Genomic DNA, 18803 nt, shown 5'->3' on the forward strand with positions numbered 1-18803 from the left:
GGAAGAAAGGGTGAGGGCCATGAACAAGGCAAAGTTTGAAGACTAAAGGGGGCACTGGAGTTGACTAGTAGGAGTTGTCTCCAGAAGCCACCTAGCTGGAAGTGGCATTTGGAAAGGCAGAGAGAGACAAGAGGTGATTTTGAGGCAGGAGCTGGGCCACAAGAACAGGGCAGCATTCTAGAACCCAGAACTGGGAGAGGGTTGGCTATAAGAGCAAGAGAGCTAAAAAAAAATGGGCTGGAATGAGAACCCCAAAATGCTAGGGCAGTGTGACTCCACCACCAGCCTGATTCATCTTTGCAGGCTTAGGGCTATGAATCTGTGCTTCAAGTAGCTCTCAAGTGATGCCAACACAGGTGGCCCTAAGGGAATCACACTTGGAGCCGCCCTGTTCTGGGGTCCCCAAGCTCCACCCAGAGAAAGTTGTATCAGAAAAGAGAGAAGACCTTGGCCACAGGGGAGGCAGCTCCTTCTCTCAACTACTCCTCTAGCTTCCTGGCCTTTTGATTCACCTCCTTCAGTTTTGAGGCAAAGTCAGTGGCCTGAGATCTCTAGCTTTTCACCAAGAAGACTCCAAGGGAGATAACCTGGGCTGAGGCAAGGAAGGCAGTGAGTGCACAGTCACCAAACTGGAGCAGCTCTGCTTCAGCCTATAAGACTGGCCACAATAGTGAGACATAGAATCTAAAAAATACCCCCACACATACACCCACACATACACCAGTCCCTGCCAGTGCCTGCATCATTCTGACTCCCCTCATCCTTTGAATCCAGGAGCCCTTCTTTCTGCTTTTTTCACCCCTCTCCATTAGTTCTGTTTCCTGGCCTCTGCATTCTCAGTCCACATAGAATGACTTTCCTAGCTTTAGCTTCCTTATTCTCTGATCTGGACCCCAAAGGACTCACACAACTATTCAGAAGTAATCTCCCAACTTAAGCTCATCCCCTGGCAGGTCTGTGGGTGAATACCACACCCTGCAGAAGAAAAAATTTAACAAAGTCAGATAGAGATGCCACCACTTAAATATGGTCCCAGCAGGAACCAGAGGCAGAAGACCAGGTGTAATGCAAAAGAATGGATCACTAATGATGAGATTTCTGGCATCAGTGACAGATGGCACTGATAAGCCAAGGTGGGTCTTCTGCATATGCACATAAATGGCCCCTGAGTGGCCCTTTGCACAGGATCATTTTCTTGGCTCAGGCCTGCTCACTGGGACACCTCATTGCCTGACAACCTGGCTTTACACATCAGCACCAAACCACTGGGGTCACCTCCCCATGCCTGCTCATAGAACTCATGGAAAAAACCCTGTTCTCTCCCCATGCACCCACACCCAGAACCTCAGGCTTTCCAATCCCACTCTCCATTGGTCAGCACTACAGTCTTGGATAGCTCCCGGGGGCACGTATAACCTTTGCTCTGCGTCAGCAGCATAGCACATGGACAGCTCCTTGGCACGTGGTCCTTAAAGCCCACCCCAAATCCCCAGTCAGCACCATTGCCTCTGGAACAGCTCCCAGTGGAAACCGTTCATCAGCGCCTGTTCTTGTCCTCCCCCTGGGGTGGCGGGGGCTGTCAGTCAGCACCCTGGCCACAGGGAGAACACTCACTCCCAGCCTCTGCTGGTGGGTCAGCCTGCTGGAGAGAGGAGGCCTGTGATTATCAGGTTTCCTGACCTCAGCCACCCAAACCCTCCCCACCTCCGTCTGTCTGTCAGCACTGCATCACCAGACACAAGCCTGAAGAATCACCAAGCAGCTGGTGATCTGTTGTGTGTGGCCAGAGCACTGAACAAGCCAAACTCTGCACTTCCCTATAGGAGGCCAGAGAAAAGGGCAGGAGCCTGGTCTGGTGAAGGATGTTAGTGAGGGGGGCAGGCTTAAGAGCATATGTATTTCTGAGACCTGGCGCTGCCACTCCCTAACCAAGGACCTTACACCAATAAGTGCAACAGTCTCTTTTTCTGTTTTCTCCTTTGTAAGTGGGAGTGCCACCAGCCCTTGCGTCATATGGTTGTTGTGAAAGACTAAATGAGATAACAAACATAAAGTGCACAGAACAGTGCTTGGCATGTAGTAGGTATGATCTAAGTGTTGCTGTTATCATGATTTTTTGTCCTTCTTTCAGGCCTCTGCTTGTAATGCATAGGAACAGAACAGAGAGAAGGAGGCAGGTGAAAACAGGAGAGGACAAAAGAAACTACAGCCAGTTAGGATCTGGATGCTGGGGCAGTTAGGGCTGCAAAAAGGGCCTTAAGGAGTTCAATATATCTGTAGGAAGAGTTGCACAGGGTGAATGATGAGTCTGGGGAGGTGGCCAAAGCATTTGGCTGAAACCAGAGAACACTGTCCAAAGCAGTTGGTCTATCCCAGGTAGAGCCACCATCCCCAACCTTCTCACTGCATGTCCCATCTTGCAGCCCAAAGTAAAGTCTCACCCAACACTTTTCTACCTCAGCTAGGTTTTCTGCCTCCATCTGCTAGTGACTTTGCTGTTTTAGCTTTATCAGAAAACTCTCAAAGATTTTTTTTAAGGGAAGACTTCTAAACAAGGAGCACAAAAAGAATACAAATCTTGAAAGGCAAACACTGCTCTGCAGAGACCCAAGATCCGGCAGGAGATGTCAGTGGTAGCAAATGAATTCTGATCAGCTTGTGACTCCCAGGTTCTATGGCATTTCTCTTTTCTTTGGCCTACAACTGGGTGGCCACTTCTGCTGGGGATGACAGTGGGATGGTAGAGAGGCCCACATCAGTGTGTATACCCTTTGAAGCAAGTATCACGTGAAAGGAGCATCTCAAAGGATGGCACTAAGTAAGATGTCCCTTTGAAACTGAGCATCTGTCCAACCTCCCCACTTACTTATAGAAAAGGAAACTGAGGCACATGGGAGAAAGCACTGGTCCAAGGCCATACTGTGAATTGGTGAAAGGTAATGGGACACAGAGAAAAAAAAAACAGAGACTTTGAACTTGAACAACCAAACTTAAACTATGCCAGATCCTACCCATGTAGCCTTGGCCATCTGTAACATCTCTGAGCCCCAGCTTTCTCACCTGTAAGGAAGGGACAGTAACACTATGCAGCCCGTGGAAGCATTTGCTAGCAATCACTGTTAATAGTAATGGTCAAGCCAAGATCGGGACCCAGAAGATCTGATTCCCAGGCAAGTGCCATTTGGGTTGCATCATCCCAAAATCTGAAGCAAAAGTTGTAAGGAATTGTTTGACTCAGCCTGCAGATTCTGATCATGGGGTTACTGGGGCCCTTTGTGGCAGAGTGAGCAGACTGAAAACAGCAAGAAGGAGGGTCTGAGCATCTCTCTTGCCCTCCTCAGAATCCCAGTGCCCAGGACAGGTGCACCTCCTCAGAGTTATTGGGTGGGTAGATGGATAAACAGATGGAAGGTTGGAGAGGTATACAGACAGATGGATGGACAGCTGAAGAATGAATGGATGGATGGAAAGGGTGGATGGAATGCAGGGTGGATGAGTGAGTACATGAGGAGCCTATAGGACCAGAAACTGGGTTTTTCCTACCATCTACCATTGACAGTTCCTCTGGACAACAGGGGATAGTGCAGGGAGTTAACCCTAGTGGGCAGCTAAGAGCTGAACTGACCCTCCCTCAGGCCAGATAACAGGAGGATGAGAAGCTATGCAAGAAACCATAGGTCCCTAACAGCCCACCCCCTGGCCCTGATTCTGCCATCTGTGCCTTCAAGGCTGATGCGTGGCTGTTTCTGTGGGATTTTTTTTTTTTTTTTTTTTTTAGATTTTCCTTTTCTGGTTAACAGGATAGGAGTTTTCTAAAAATAGCACTAAATTCACTTCTGAGGTATTCATTTTCAATTCCCTTCCTCTTTCTTCATTCTCTCTCCCCAACTGTGAGAATTCCAAGCTGAATTTATCATTGTCAAATTTGATGCACACTCGTGCATGCATGCATACACAGACACATATACCGTGGGGTTTGCACACTAACAGACAGACATGGATACAGACATCTCTGCCTCAATCACACTCACAGACACACACTCATGCTGACATACTCCAGGAAACCCTGCACAGCAAGCTATGTCCATCAGGGTCACTTACTCTAAGTATACATCTGCTGACACACCACAGGGACCCTCTAACACACACACATACATGAAGTCACTTCCAGGCCCACCTCCAACACCGACATTCTCACATTCCTTCTGACTCAGGTGTGCCCCCAGACTGTGTACTGGCTGTGCTGAATGTCCACCATAACACACTCACACTGACCCTGACTCACATTGACATGCACACTCACACTCACATAGTCACTCCAGGTCCATCAGGCTCTCTCCTTCTCATATACATGCACACACATAAAGGACATTCTGTCTCCCAGAGGGACTATGACTTTCCAGATGAGGCTGAAGGAGAAGCAGTTGTCCCTCTGCCCCCAGCTGCCTGGCTGAGTTCTCCCATTTCCCTGGGACAGCAGCAAGGAGGAAGGTTCCCATCAGCAGGGCAGGGAGGCCCTACACTGAAAGGTCATAATTTCTATCTAGGAAAGGAAAGAAAAGGTCCTGGCCCAAGGGAACTAGTTAGTTGGGCCCAGAGCAGAGGGAGACTAACCATACAAGCTAGGACCCTCCCCAGCCTCCAGAGCAGTGCTAGTGGCATTGTGGCTAATGTACAGTTGGTCTGAGTTCTGAGCTAAGGGACACAGTGTGAGGGACAACATGGGTGAGCAGAGGACAGAGGCAGGGAGTAAGTTAAGTTAGCATTGTAAGAACAGTCACCATTTACCACGGTCTTCCTCTGTGCCAGGAATTGGGCTAAGACCTATCTTGATTAGTCCTCACAAAACCCTATGAAGTAGGCTGTCTAGTTGGCTCTTTTCAGGGAGGAGGAAAATGAGACCCAAGGAGGAGTTCAGAGCCTTGTCCAAGCCACAAAACTATCAAATGGCAGCACTAGGCATCACCCAAGATCTCCAAATGGGACCTAGGTCCCTCACATCTGTCATTGGTACTACTGACAATTCAGAGGAAAGGGGAACTTTAAAAATACGTATTAAGGTGGCATTTAAATTCAGCATATCTTAAAACAGAAGGGTTTTGCATCCGAAAGCTATTTTTAGCAGATATTTAATTTGTAATTGTCCCAGCTCCCATCCTTCAGTTAGGATTGAAAAAGCTGTTGGTTTGGGGTTTTGGTGGTTTGTTTTTTTTTTTTTTTTTTAATCCTTCCTTCAAAAGATAGATTCCTTCTTTGTTAAATTAACTCAAAAAAAACAAAAAACAAAAAAACAAAAAAACATTGCTCCTTCCTCTGCCAGCATCCCTTCTGGCAAAGACTTTTTATTAAGGCGCCACTAACCTATTCTTGAGTCATTGAAATGTAACAATACAGTCATTTAAATGCTAATAAGATGAAACCAAAATGCATAAATCTAATATTATCAGAACATTCTCCTGGATTCTGAAGGGCCTGCTGCATCACAGCCTGAAGGGACCCCAGAGCACTCGTCCAATTCCTTCACTTTCCACATGGGGAAACTGAGTCCCAGGAAGAAAAAGGGTATGGCCAAGGTCATGCAGCTAGAGCTTAGAAAACAGAGAAGGGCTTTTCAGTGGCTTTGACCCCAATTGACTGTGTGACCCCTGATATGTTGCTTAACCTCTCTGGACCCTGGCTATCTGCCCTACCCAGGCAGATGTCTCAGTTAGCTCAGGCTGCTATAACAGAATACCATAGACTGAGTGGCTTAAACAACAGAAATTTGTTTCTCATATGTCTAGAGGCCAAGAAATCCAAGATTGAGGTACTGGCAGATTCAGTTCCTAATGAGAGCCCTCTTCCTGGCTTACAGATGGCTGTCTTCTCACTGTGTTTTCCCATGGCTGAGAAAGATGATTTCTCTCATGTCTCCTCAGAAGAACATGAATCCCATTCAGGAAAGCTCCACCCTCATGGCCTAAGCACCTCCCAAAGGCTCCGCCTCCTAATAGGGGTGCACGGAGAATAGGGCTTCCACATACGAATTTCATGGGACACATTCAGTCCATACCAGCCTGTGTGCCCATTGTTTTGGTCAGAGGTGACTGCCATGTTGAGTGCTGGCTGCAAATGAATCTCATCACAACCATGAGAGAGGTGCACTTGCTAATAACAGGGTGGGAGGGGGTCAGGAAGAGGTACGGAAACCAGGGTTGTAGAGTGTCTGTTCCGGGCCAGGAGCCACACTGAAAGCCCAAGATCTCCAAATGGGACCTAGGTCCCTCACATCTGTCATCGGTACTACTGACAATTCAGAGGAAAGGGGAACTTTAAAAATATGTATTAAGGTGGCATTTAAATTCAGCATATCTTAAAACAGAAGGGTTTTGCATCCGAAAGCAGCTCCCATCCTTCAGTTAGGATTGAAAAAGCTGTTGGTTCAGCTTTTTCAAAGGTATCAGTGAGTCCTCACAATAACCTGTAAGACAGGTAGGTCGACTCCACTTTGCAGATGAGCCCCAGTGAGGCTAAGTGACTTCTCCAAGGTCACACAGCTCATTCAATCCCTCAGCCTTAGACCACTGAGTCATGTGGCTTTCGCAGGAGGCAGCGAGAGGATCAGAGTCTGGTGGGCTTCGGCTAAGAAGATGGCTGCCTGCCACAACATTAGCCTCCCGCCCGTGTGTCATTACAACAAAGAGAAACTGGGAAGTGGAGGGCGGGGGATGTATCTCAAACTGATTCTAATATCTTTTCAGACCCCAGCAAACCTGTAACATAGATGGAATAGGAACCACTACTCCATTTTTTCGATGGGGAAATAAGGTTTCAGGACCTGTCTAAAGTCATGCCTCCAGGACAGATGACCCAAAGACTGATCCATTCATTCACCAAGCACTTAGTGAGTGCTCTCTGAATGCCAGGCACCATACTAGATACAAAACAGAACATGGCTACCACCCACACAGAGCTCTTAGGCTCCAGAGGAAGGGAGACCACTAAGTGGGTCCAATCAATAAAGTGTGATGTGCAGTATGATACCAAAGACATCTGGAGTTGGGAGCATTTACACAGTCTTGGTTGGTCAGGGAAGGCCCCCCAAGAAAAGCACACCGTGCTGAATAGGACAGGCCATTGTCAAGGCGGGGAAGGCCCAGATAGTGGAGAGTGCCCTATGACAGATACGATTCTACACAAGCTAGCAGGGCTTCAGTTCTGTCTGCCAGAAAATCATTTGTGTGGTATCATACAGGTGCTTCTGTGCCAGTGGATTCACACTCTCGGATCAAGCAAATCCCACAGTCAGTTCAAGTACCAAAGTGAGCTCTGCAAGTTAGGACAAACCAAGGTGCCCAGAACATGGGTGGTCTCATGCATGCACCCATGAGACGCAGGAGCAGGGGACGAGGGGGTGGGGGGAAGAGCTGCATCACAAGAGGTAGCCGTGATGAGAAATCCCAAAGAAGAGCGTTTTGTTTTGTTTTGTTTTGTTTTCAAAGAAGGGAGTTAAAGATCAATCACCTACAGAAGCAGACTTCTGATTTTTAACTAATTTTGTTATCCCAGAATTGCATCCCTCCAAACATCAGATCCCTTCCTGCACCTTTGACTGTGTCCCTCCCAACCCTTTAGTAGCAGAGAATTGTATATTTGAGTTTCTTTTCTGTTCATCTTTTAGCTTAAATCCTGCTTAACTTACATGGGAAAGAAATACTCCCTACTCATACTGAGATGAAAAATCTTTCCTGATACCCTGGCCCAGATAAGATATTCCTTCTCTGGATATCTATAGCAACTGTCACTCCTCATCATGGCAAACCCATCATATTGTAGAAGTCACTCATTTAATTACCCCTCCTCCCCACTGCCAGCTTCTGGAGGGCAGGAACTATGTCTGGATCATCTAGTGCCTGGCACAGAGTAGGTGCCCCAAAACACAATTATTGAAGGGATGATTGGATGGATGGATGGATGGATGGATGGATGGATGGACAGATAGGTAGATGGGTAGATAGATGGTTGAAGATCATCGTTCATCTTAATATAATAGTTAAGATCTCCAGTGGTCCATTAGCTCAAGCCTACTATTTTGATTGTAAATATAATTACTGCTAACAATTCTCGTAGCCTGTGCTGCCCAAGATGTAATTATCAGTGCCTGTAAGCCATGGCACAGGTAGCAGGGAGACACACAAAAAACAGCACCTCGGGTCTAGAAAATTGCTTGTGGTTTGCAAAGCACTTGCATTCACAGACAGCACTTCATTTATGCATCCTAAGAACCCCATGAGAGAGATTCACAGGGGAGGCAGCAGTGTCCTAATGAAGGGTGTGGCTCTGGATCCAGATTGCCTGAGTTCAAATCCCAGTCTGGCACTCACTACGTGACCTTGGGCAAGTCGCTTCACCTCTCTTGGCCTCAGCTTTCTCATGTGTTATATGGGAATAACAAGACTACCTATCCCACAAAGTGCCTGTATGGATTGATAATAATCACAATAATTACTGAATGTTTCCCATGTGCTTGGTTCAGTTCTAAATATTTTGCATGAAACAACTCATTTAAGCCTCATAATACCTATGAGGTAAATACTATTATTCCCCCTCCCTTTTTTATGAAATGAAACTAAAATTTGTTCGCTTTACATTCTACTGGGAGGTGGAGGGGCTAGAATTTGAACCCAGAGATATAGTTTCTAGAGCCCCTGTAGTTAACCTCTATGGCATCTCTACCAAGGCATCCTTGGTCCCTTCCTTACCTGCTCCTCATAGGGATGCACTGTCGGGGTCAAAACTAATGGGTTTTGGGGTGGTGTATGCTCAGATGGCCAAGGACCATGAGTGCTCCTATAGGACTAGGGGTGGGACACCCCCCCCCCCCGCAAGCACACTCTTTCTCTGGTTTCTTGTGTCTCTGCTTGCAGCATCAATATATTCCACTCTATAAGATGCTTATTGCTCTCGGGGTAAGAATTGGGCTTCCTACTGCATCCTTGAGTGAAGGTGCCCTCCTGTAAGGCACAACAGCTTTCTCCTGTGGCTCCAGCACCCCCTGACCCATGGCTGGGAAGCCCCATAACCCAGGTAGAAACACAGTGAATTTGAACATGATTTATAATGATTTCCCAATCATTTGGAAGGTAGCAAAAGGACAGGGGACAATGATTATTATTTTACAGATGAGGAAACAAAGCCTTGGAAAAATGAAGGTAGGGACTTGCCCAGGGATTTGGGAGGACTTGGGTCTGAACCCAGGTTGCTCTGACTCAAGAGCCTATCTTGTTCACTGCCATCAAGCACCTTTCACCCATGAGACCCTGCTCTCCAGAGAGTAAGGAGGGAGCGCCCCCTAGGGGAAGGGGAAAAGGCACCAGGCTGGGAATCCAGAGGCCAGCCCACCTCCGGACTCTCTCCCCTCTTGCTCAGTGTGGCTCTGGACAAGTTCCTTTCCATCTCTGAACTTCCAGTTCCTTACTGGGAAAATGAAATGGACTCTAAAATGCCTCCAGCACTTTTTTGCAAGAAGGAAAGGACAATGAAGCAAAGAGATGGGGAGGGAACAAGGGGAAGGAGTTGGAGCTGGGAGGGTGGGGCTCAATCCCATCTTCCTCCCCTCCCCCCCAACCTTCCCACTTACTGTCCCAGACCTAGGATAGCCAGCTGTCTGTGCCTACTGGGTGGGGCCAGTCCCCATGCCAGGCCCAGCCAAGCTCAGCAGAGGCCTTTTGTCACCCAACGCTTGCCGGGGACCTTGGCCACCGGTGTTGGGTGTCGGGGTGGATTGGATTCTCTCCTGGCAGCCCCGCAGATGCCACACTTCTGCAAGGGTGGCCGGGCGGGCCGGCAGGGAGAAGCCGGAGCTCCCTCCTCCTTCTCCTCCTCCTCCAGGACTCCCCAAGGGACATCCTGGCTGCTATCTGTGGTGCTGAACTGTGGGGGCCCCCAGGTGAGGGCTCCATGGACCCCAGGTCATGCTGGGGGCGGGGGGGGGGGGGGGGGGCGCGGGGGCGGGAGCGGCAATGGGCTGGACGCTGGGGCTCAGTGATGTCCTGGTGAATATGCATGAGCTGATTCCTCTGGCCAGGCCAAGGGCCTTGATTAATGTGGTTGGGTACAGCAGGTGAAGGTGGGCAGCTTTCTCCCATTCCCATGCCTGTGAAACTAAAGTGAGGACAACAACATGTAAGCAGATGTAGGTGGCACAGATGGAAAAAGCATAAATGCTGGGGAGCCTGGGGGGTATTACTTAGGGGGTATTACTTACTGCACTGGGGATAGTGTTATGCTCCAGATTGTGAGAGCCTGGTGTGTGTGTAAACAAGACTCAGAGCACAGGTATTTTTGAGGAGAGGGGGTGGGAATGTTAAGATGTATTCCTAGAAGTCTGACTGTGTGTGATAGTGTTTATGGAGGGAAGAGGGGTGTCCACCAGGGTGTGTGGGAAGTGGGACTCATGTATTGGCTTGTGTGTATGGTGGTGGGGTGGGCCCTAAAAGTAGGAAGGTTGGGTGTTGCAGAGCACCCTGAGCTGTGTATGTCAGCGGGTGTGTGTGCACCAGGGCACATGTCATGAAGTCAGTGTGTTAAATATTTAGCGAGTTATGGTGTATTATGGGGGTCCATCAGGCTATGTCCCAGGGGTGGTATATTGTAGAGTGCCCAGGTGGGCTCTAGTATATTTGGATACACAGTGAGTGCTGGTGTGTTATGGGGTATGTGTGTATGTAGTGGGTATTATTTGGGATGGTTTGTGTGTGTACAAACACACAGAGCCTGGGCCTTCCTGAGCACCTGTCCCATGAAGTCTCCAGTGCCTGACCCTTGTCACCACTCTGTGCTTGTCTCCACAGGAGCCACCACCCCTGACCATGTAGATGCCAGCTCCAGGGAGCAGCATGGGCCCCACTGAATGGAGACTCCTGGGTCTGCAGCCCTGAGCCCCTCTGGCCCCTGGACGTTGCCCCGTGCCCAGGGATACACCTTGAAGCTCACCACCGCTGTCGCCAGCCCACCTCAACCACCCCCCCCTCCTGGAACCCAAAGTCGGCCACCAGGAGCCACAGTCATCCAGTGAGGTTGTGCTAAGGACAGTCACACGGAGCCATCGCCCAGCAGTCTCTTGTCCAGCGCTGACTCTCGGGCCCACCCCGAACAGGGACTGGAGCAAACATGGGTGACATGACCAACAGCGATTTTTACTCCAAAAACCAAAGAAATGAGTCGAGCCATGGGGGTGAGTTTGGGTGCACAATGGAAGAGCTCCGCTCTCTCATGGAGCTACGGGGCACCGAGGCTGTGGTCAAGATCAAAGAGACTTATGGTGACACTGAAGCCATCTGCCGGCGCCTCAAAACCTCACCTGTGGAAGGTAGGCGTGGGAGACTTGAACACAGTGCTTGGATTTAGGATCCAGCCACCCAGCCCCTGGCTTCCCTTCCCCAGGCCCAGAGAGCCCCCTCATCTGGGTATAAGCATGAGACCACAACATTGCCACCGTGTGTTCAAATCCAGCTCCACAACCCATGTCACCAGCCTGGGTTGTGTCCAGCTGTCCCAAATCCAAGCTCTGATGCTGACTCCCTAGATCTCTGGGGCAGCCACAGGCTGTGGAGCTGCTAGAGGATGGGCAAGCAGGAAGCTGGGCCATTAGGGGAGAGGGGACAGATGCCTGATTGTGTCTTTCTTTGGAGATGGGTGTGGGGGTTTTTTGTAACTGCCAAAATGAGCAGACCTAGCATCTCAGGAGAGAGACGGTTTCACCTTCAGGGAGCTCTGCTGAAGGGGACCAAAGCCAGGTCATCTGCTATTGGGCAGAAGGAAGAGGAAGAGGAATCCTGTCCTGCTCCTCTATATACATCTAGTGCCCAGTCTGGTACCTGGAATGGAAGAGGGTGGAGCAGTTCAGACTGCTGAGCAGCCAAATACAGCACATAATCCAGCCCAAGTGTAGCAGGGATCCCACAGCTCAGAGGAGGGTGAGGCAGGCAGGCAGACAAGGTCAGAGAAGGCTTCCGGGAGAAGAAGGCACTTGAACTTGGCTATGGAGGAAAGAGAAGGAAAAGCATGTAGCATGGCAGCATTTCTTTGATGGAATCCCACAGGATGCCAGGACCTGCAAAAAGGTAGGTATTATGCAGAAAGTCAAGGAGACTTGGTTTTCTCATGTTTGTGGTGGAAGGAATAATAAGAGCTCTAAAAATTGCTCTGCTGCCTGGCAGCCATGTTGCTTTGGGACCTTTTGTTTGACCCCACTGGGCCTTGGTTTCCTAATTTTTCCTGAGGACCAGATGAGAGTTCTGATGGGAAAGATCTCTGAGAAGGAGGAAAGCCCGTAGCAGGATTAACCAGAGCCCCTGCTGCATTGGTCCCTAGAAGGATCTCCTGGGGTGCAGGTTAGAGCTGGAAGGGGTTTGGGGAGAGGCAGAGGAGCATAATGCTACAATCCTAGCCCTGCCATTTACCCACTGTGGAATTCTGGGCAAGGTATCAACCTCTCCATGCCTCAGTCTCCTCATATGTAAAATGGGGATAAAAATAGTGACTGTCTCATAGGGTGGTGAGGACAAAGTGAAGTAGTTTAGAACAATGCCTGGCCCATAAATAGTGCTATGTGTTAGGATTCAGGCCCACAGACTAAACACCTCCATTTCCCCATCAGTAAAATAGGTTGTGAACATTGAATGAGATTAGGCCAAGTGCCCAGTGTCTAAGTCTCAATAAATCTCAAGTCTTGTTGCTGTTGTTTTCATTATGGTTATCATAACTCTGGAAGTAGCAGTCATGTTCTCTGGAAAGGGTGGAATCTGACCTTTCTGGAATGCTAGCCAATGTCCATGAATGGTGTGATGCTTTTTACTGGGCTGTTTTGCATTCTTATTACACGTGTTCCTAGAAGCAGGTGTTGCTACCCCCATTGCACAGATGAGAAGCATGAGGGCTCGAGGTCACCACACTTCCACATCAGAGCAGGCTTTGAACACAGCTGCCTTGGACACCATCCTCAGATGTGTCTTCATGCCTGAGCCAAGCATGTACACCTGGGAACAGTCCTCTTAAGGTGCCTTCTGTCTGGCAAGGGCCTGAGTAGTTTGGGGCCACCAGGGAACTTTTCTTTATCCTCACTCGTGTTCAGCCCTCATGCCCTATTTGGCCCTCTTCTGGCTTCAACAAATGCTTGGTCCTCCAGCCCTGGCCCCCAGCTTAAAAGCCACATGGTCTAGGGCTGGGCCGGCTCCAGGCGGGGCCTCAGGTTGGCTGTTCCCAACACCCTGTGCCCCTGGTCTGCTGACGTGAGCAAGGAGCCGGCCTCTGAGTCACACTACAGGAAACTGCTCCAGGCCACGCATAAATTAGCCTTCCTCTTCACATGCAGCTAATTTTAGGCAAAAAGATCTCTGCAAGTGATAGAGGAGGGTTGACACCATGAGAAACCAACTCCTACCTGGGGTACCACCTCCTGCCACCACAGGCCAGGGGCTCAGCTACCACCTTTTCCCCAAAGGCCTGACTCTGCTGATGACCAGGGGGTAGACCTGGCTCCCTGTAGGCCAGGGGTGGCCCATGTCTCCAATCTTGGCATCATTACTTCCCTCTTCTCCTGTTGGTTCCATTCCACTCTGGCAACGTCCTGCTCTCCATGCCCTCCACTGCTTCCTTTCCTTCCACACCCTTCCAGCATAGAACTGTAGAGCCCAAGACCCAGGTTTAAATCCTGATATGCTTACTTTTCAAGGGACACACAAAGAATTCAATTAACTTCTCTGAGCCTCAGTTGCCTTGTTTGTGAAATGGGAGTGACAATGCTATCTACCTCATGGGGATGTTATGAATATGAAATTAGATAATCCACATGAAGGGCTTCATGTGGTGTATGGCGTACCCTAGACACTTCTGAAATGATGTTCATTATCATTGTAATTATTAGAGCCAAATAGTTCTCTTTTGTTTAAAGATTTTATTTATTTATTCATGAGAGACACAGGTAGAGGCAGAGACACAGGCAGAGAGAGAAGCAGGCTACCTGTGGGGACCCTGATGTGGGACTCGATCCCAGGACCCTGGAATCACACCCTGGGCCGAAGGCAGACGCTCAACTACTGAGCCACCCAGGCATCCCTAGCCAATTTTTTCGTATAAAAAAATAACATCCATGGGCTCTGTCCCCATGAAAGAAATAGGCAATTAAATAAGATGGTACCTGGGCACCTGGGTGGTTGGTTGGGCATCTGACTCTTAGTTTCAACCCAGGTCTGATCTTGGAGCCCTGAGATAGAGGCCTGGGCTGGGCTCTATGCTTGGTGGGAGGCTGCTTAAGTTCCCCCCCCCACCCCGCCTTTTCTCTCCTCCTCCTTCCCTCTCCCATTCTCCAAAATGAATAAATAACTTAAATAAATAAATAAGATGGTACCAAACAAAAGGTCAATATGCTACCAGAGAAGGCTTCCCAGAGCAGGCTGCTTTGCGATGAGTTTGGAAAGATGGGTGATAGGTATTGGGGTGGCCCATGAGGCCCCAGAGGCAGGAGCTGTTTGTCATTCTCTGCTGTGTCCTCAGCACCTGGTACGATGCCTGAGGGCTCAAACAAATATTCACAGAAAGAGGCGAGGGAGACAGAAGAGGTAGGGGATGCCCCTGGTGCCTCTCCCTTGTATGTGATGGAAGGCTGCAGCCAAGGGACCAGACACAGGACACTGTGTCACCCATGGAACAATTGGCTTCAATTCCCAATGCTCAAGAGAGACACCGCCCTGAGCCACTTGGCACACATGCCCCCAGTCCTCCACCTCCTGACAACTGCACCTCAGGCTGTCAGAAGGGGCCACTCATACAGGTCCTGCTGGGTGCTCCCTGCATTGTGTGTCTCCTGGTGGGGGACAGAGGGGAACAAAAGAGGTAGAGCAGCAGCAGGGGGGTGGGAACTGGATACTGGCATGTTGTGAAACGGAACCTCCGGTTAATTTTGTATGAATCCTGCAGCCTGCCCAGGTGGAGGCGAGAGTGGGGCTGAGGAAGGAGAGGAGAGTGGATCCTGGGGACGAAGGTGCCTCGTCTTGCATAAACACGATGTTAAACCAGAAGGCCTCTTGGAACCCAGCAGGGCCTGTGTCATCATCCACAGAGGCTCCACCAGCTGGGTACAGGGGAGGGTGTGAAGGCAGCATGTGTTTTAAGTGTCTCTGGGCCCCAGGCCCAGGCTATGGGTGGGTGGGTGGAGGGGGTCCTCTGTCTGTCATGATGCTCTATTTCTCCATGTGCTCTATCTCCCCAAGCATCGCTGGGGCCAGGAGAGGTTGATGGGGAAGCCAAGGCAGCCACAGATCCAGCAATGTCGTAGGCAGGGGAAGGTTGGGAACTGCTAAGATACAGCGTCCACATGGGGAATTCATGGCCCGAGATGCACAAGAACGCCTCTCACCAGGGTCTTCAGGTAAAGTGGCCCATGCTCCATCTTAGAAGCCAGGACTTTTCAGATGTGAAGTCTGGAAGAGAAAAGTTCATCAAAATATATGAGGCTGAGGAAATGTAGCTGCCTTCTCAGACACATGCAGGGGTGGAGAAGGGAAAGGCATATACACTAGAGGGGTGTTCTGGCCTCGCCTCTGTCACCAAGCAGGCTCATGACCATGGACAAGATACTTAGACTCCCAGGACCTATATTCTTATCTGTGAAATGGGACTCGTCTACTTCAACCTCTGCCATTTGGAGACAGTGAGTTGAAAAACCCTTTGAAAGTTTTCTACAAAAGAATCATTTTCCAGTATTCACTGAGTATTTTCTATCCATTTTCTATTTGATAGAAACTCATCTCAAACTGGCTTATGCAAAAAAGGGATTCTCTGGCTTGTGCAACTGAAAGGTGCCAGGACAGTCCTGGCCTCAGGCAAGGCTGGATCCGGGGGGCCTCCAGCGCTGTAGGAGGGCTTTGTCCATCCCTGTCTTGCTACCTGTCACCTGCTGTCTTCCCTGCTGGCCTCATTCTCAGGCAGGCCCTCCCCCTGTTAGCTTCAGGCTAATACCCTCCCCTCCTGCCCCCCCCAGTCTCTCCCCCCACAGCAACCAAAGGCACCTCTTTCCTCATTGTCCCCTCCCCTAAATCCCAGAGCAAACTCTCATTGGGCCACCTGGAATCACGTGGGCATTCCTGACCCAATTCCTGTGGCTAGGGGATGGGATGGGCTGTTAGGTCAGACCCGGGGGTCCCACGCTCATCCCAGAGGGGTGCAGGTCAGTCTGCCCAGGCTACACGGAGGCTGTGGGAGGGAGAGGAAGATGGAAGCACAAGCCACACACGCTTGTGGGCCTCCTATGTGGAAGGCCCCTCTGTGTGCTGGGGGAGGGCGTGGGCAAAGAGCAGGGGTGCTCTTGCCCGTGGGGAGAGTTTGGCCTGGATAGGGAGAAAGGGTAGCTGAGAAGTGAAGGCAGGTTCAGGAGCACCAAATATGCAGTGCTCATAGCCAAACCACAGCACTGTTAACATTTACACCGGTGCAGCAGGTGTAGCTGGGACCATCCACAGGAAGTAGGTACATGACGAGTGTCCCTGCAGGGACGTGGCCACCTCAGTGTCATGGTCAAATCGTGGCTGCACTGCTTATCCTGCTGTGGAACACTGGACCCCTCTGTGCCTCGGTTTCCTCACGTGCAACGTGGGACAACAACGGTACCTCTTTCTTAGGGTTCCTGTGAGGATCCAAGTTGTATGCATAAAGCACTTGGTACCTGGCATGTGGCAGGTGCTATTTTGCTGTGAGCTGTTATTATTCTATGCTGAGGATTCTCTGTGTGACTTTAGGGACAAGCTGGGTTTAAATTATCAGAGAAGAGAAACGCAGCTTATCTGAGCAGATCAGTGAGCTCAAGCAACACACATGAGTCTGTGGGTTAAAAGAAAATCTGATTTGCAATGCTTATACACCCCCCACTGCCATCACCAGGAAAAACAAATCCCTTAAAAGCAGTAGCTTTCTGTGAAAGTCTGATGAATCACGTGTGGATGTTTTCCAGAATGCCATCACATCTTTCTGAATCATCAATAAAATAAACCCACATGTTGATTGATACATGCTGTCCATTTTCCCAGGCTGGGGCAGCAGAATGTGTGCTAGGCACAGTTCTGCAGGCCTGGGGGTGGCCAGAAGAATACAGAACAGTTAGCTAAATGACCTGACCCAACGCTGACCAAAGGGCTTCTGGGTAGATTCCAGCAAGACTACACGGACTTCTTGTTCTCTGAACAGTGCTGTTCGGCCTCCTGGGTATTTTGTGCAGTCAGGCCCCCAGGGAGGGAGTGGAGGCTCTAAGTAGTCATGAGGAGCATTTACAGGTGGGCTTCACACTATGCAGACCCACTGCAGAAAGCCCACATCCCAGAACTACCCAGTGGCTATAATTTACTGTGTGCCAACTCTCAGGGCCCGGCCTCATGTGGTCCTGACAGCAGCCCCTTGAATAGAACACAAACGCTTTGCAGAGAAAGGAGGCCCTAATTCATCTATGTGCTGCAGAATAAATATGCACTAAACACTAAGTGCCTAAATTTGCTCAAGAATGCAAAGAGCATTGACTTTGAGTCCCAACTCCACCATGGAGGGCTTTGAACAAGTCATTGCATCCCCCTGAGCCTCGGTGTCCCCATTTATAAAGGGCATGATCATAATGCCCACCTCCCAGAACCCATGGATACAGGTGTTCAGTGAGTGTCCCATTGCTTCCCCTGCTTTGGTCATGCCAGATGGAGATGTAGGCTGACAAGGCTGACACATATTCACTTGTTGAACACTTATGTATTGCACACTTACAATGGCTTCAGCCACATTGCTCTTCTGGGAAGAGATGTCCTGCATGCTGCTCAGGAACAGTGTTTGTGTGATGTGGCTGTATGCAAGACCGATGGGAAAGCCAAAACAGGGATAGGCCTTCCAGAACATTCCCTGTCCATCCAAGGACCAGCAGCAAGGAGAGGGGGGATGTCAGACAGGAGGCAACTCCAAAGTCACAGAAGCAGGCAAGAGCCAGTAGGAAAGGACAGCCAGGGGCAGGGCCAGGGCCTCAGTCCTGCCAGGGGGGAGGAGGGAGGAGCCCCTCCTGAACCCCTCCCCATCCAGAGCGCCCTAAAGATTTCCAGGAAAGGGGGGGTGCAGAGCTGGGTTGTAAACTCCCCTGCCCTGAAGACTCTCCCAGTCTAGCTATGTTGCCAGTTACAGCTGTGACCCTAGAGATTCGTTAACTCATATTGAATGCTTGCAGACCAGGCTCTTGCTGAGGATCCATGGAACTACCTTATTTCATCTTCTCAAACAGGAATTGTTCATATCCGCAGCTTCCAGATGAGGAAATTGAGGCTCAGAGCAGCACTAGTAATAGGAGGTCCAGCCAGGATTGGTCCCCAGGCAGGCTGGCTCCTGAACATGCACACATAATCTCTTTAATCTACTGCCTCCTGCTGACAAAAATAACTCTACAGCCAGAGGGAGTGTACTGAAGGTCATAGGAGGAGGCAATCCGACCCATGCCTGACTGGAGACAAATACAGGACAGGCTTTCTCTGAGCTAGGTCTCAAAGGACAGGGAGGAGCTGAATATGCAAAGATGGGAAGGGAAGCACACTCTTAGTGAAGGAAACAGCATGAGCAAAGGCCCTGAGGCAAGACCTGGGATGTCCATGGGAAGAAATGAGGAATTCATTGTGCTTGCAGCCTAGGATGTATCGCAAAGGGCAGAGAACTCCAGCCCACAGACTAGGGATTGATTTCTGTGGACTGTGACTTTTAAGTTGGCTTCTTCATGCTGTGTTGCAGACTCAGCTTAGGTAATAGGTATT

General features: G+C 49.8%; 1 protein-coding gene across 11 annotated transcripts in view; it reads left to right on the forward strand.

Annotated features, from left to right (window-relative positions):
* Nucleotides 1–18803, forward strand: part of ATP2B2 (ATPase plasma membrane Ca2+ transporting 2) — a 372053-nt gene that overhangs the window by 239113 nt on the left and 114137 nt on the right. For all 11 annotated transcript variants that reach the window (XM_072785140.1, XM_072785138.1, XM_072785142.1 and 8 more), the window contains one exon: nt 10833–11350. In XM_072785140.1, coding sequence (XP_072641241.1) covers nt 11152–11350 — 199 coding nt within the window. In that variant the 5' untranslated portion in view covers nt 10833–11151. The remainder of the gene's footprint in view (nt 1–10832; nt 11351–18803) is intronic.

The sequence above is a fragment of the Canis lupus genome, chromosome 19 (assembly GCF_048164855.1).
Source record: "Canis lupus baileyi chromosome 19, mCanLup2.hap1, whole genome shotgun sequence".
Classification (NCBI taxonomy): domain Eukaryota; kingdom Metazoa; phylum Chordata; class Mammalia; order Carnivora; family Canidae; genus Canis; species Canis lupus.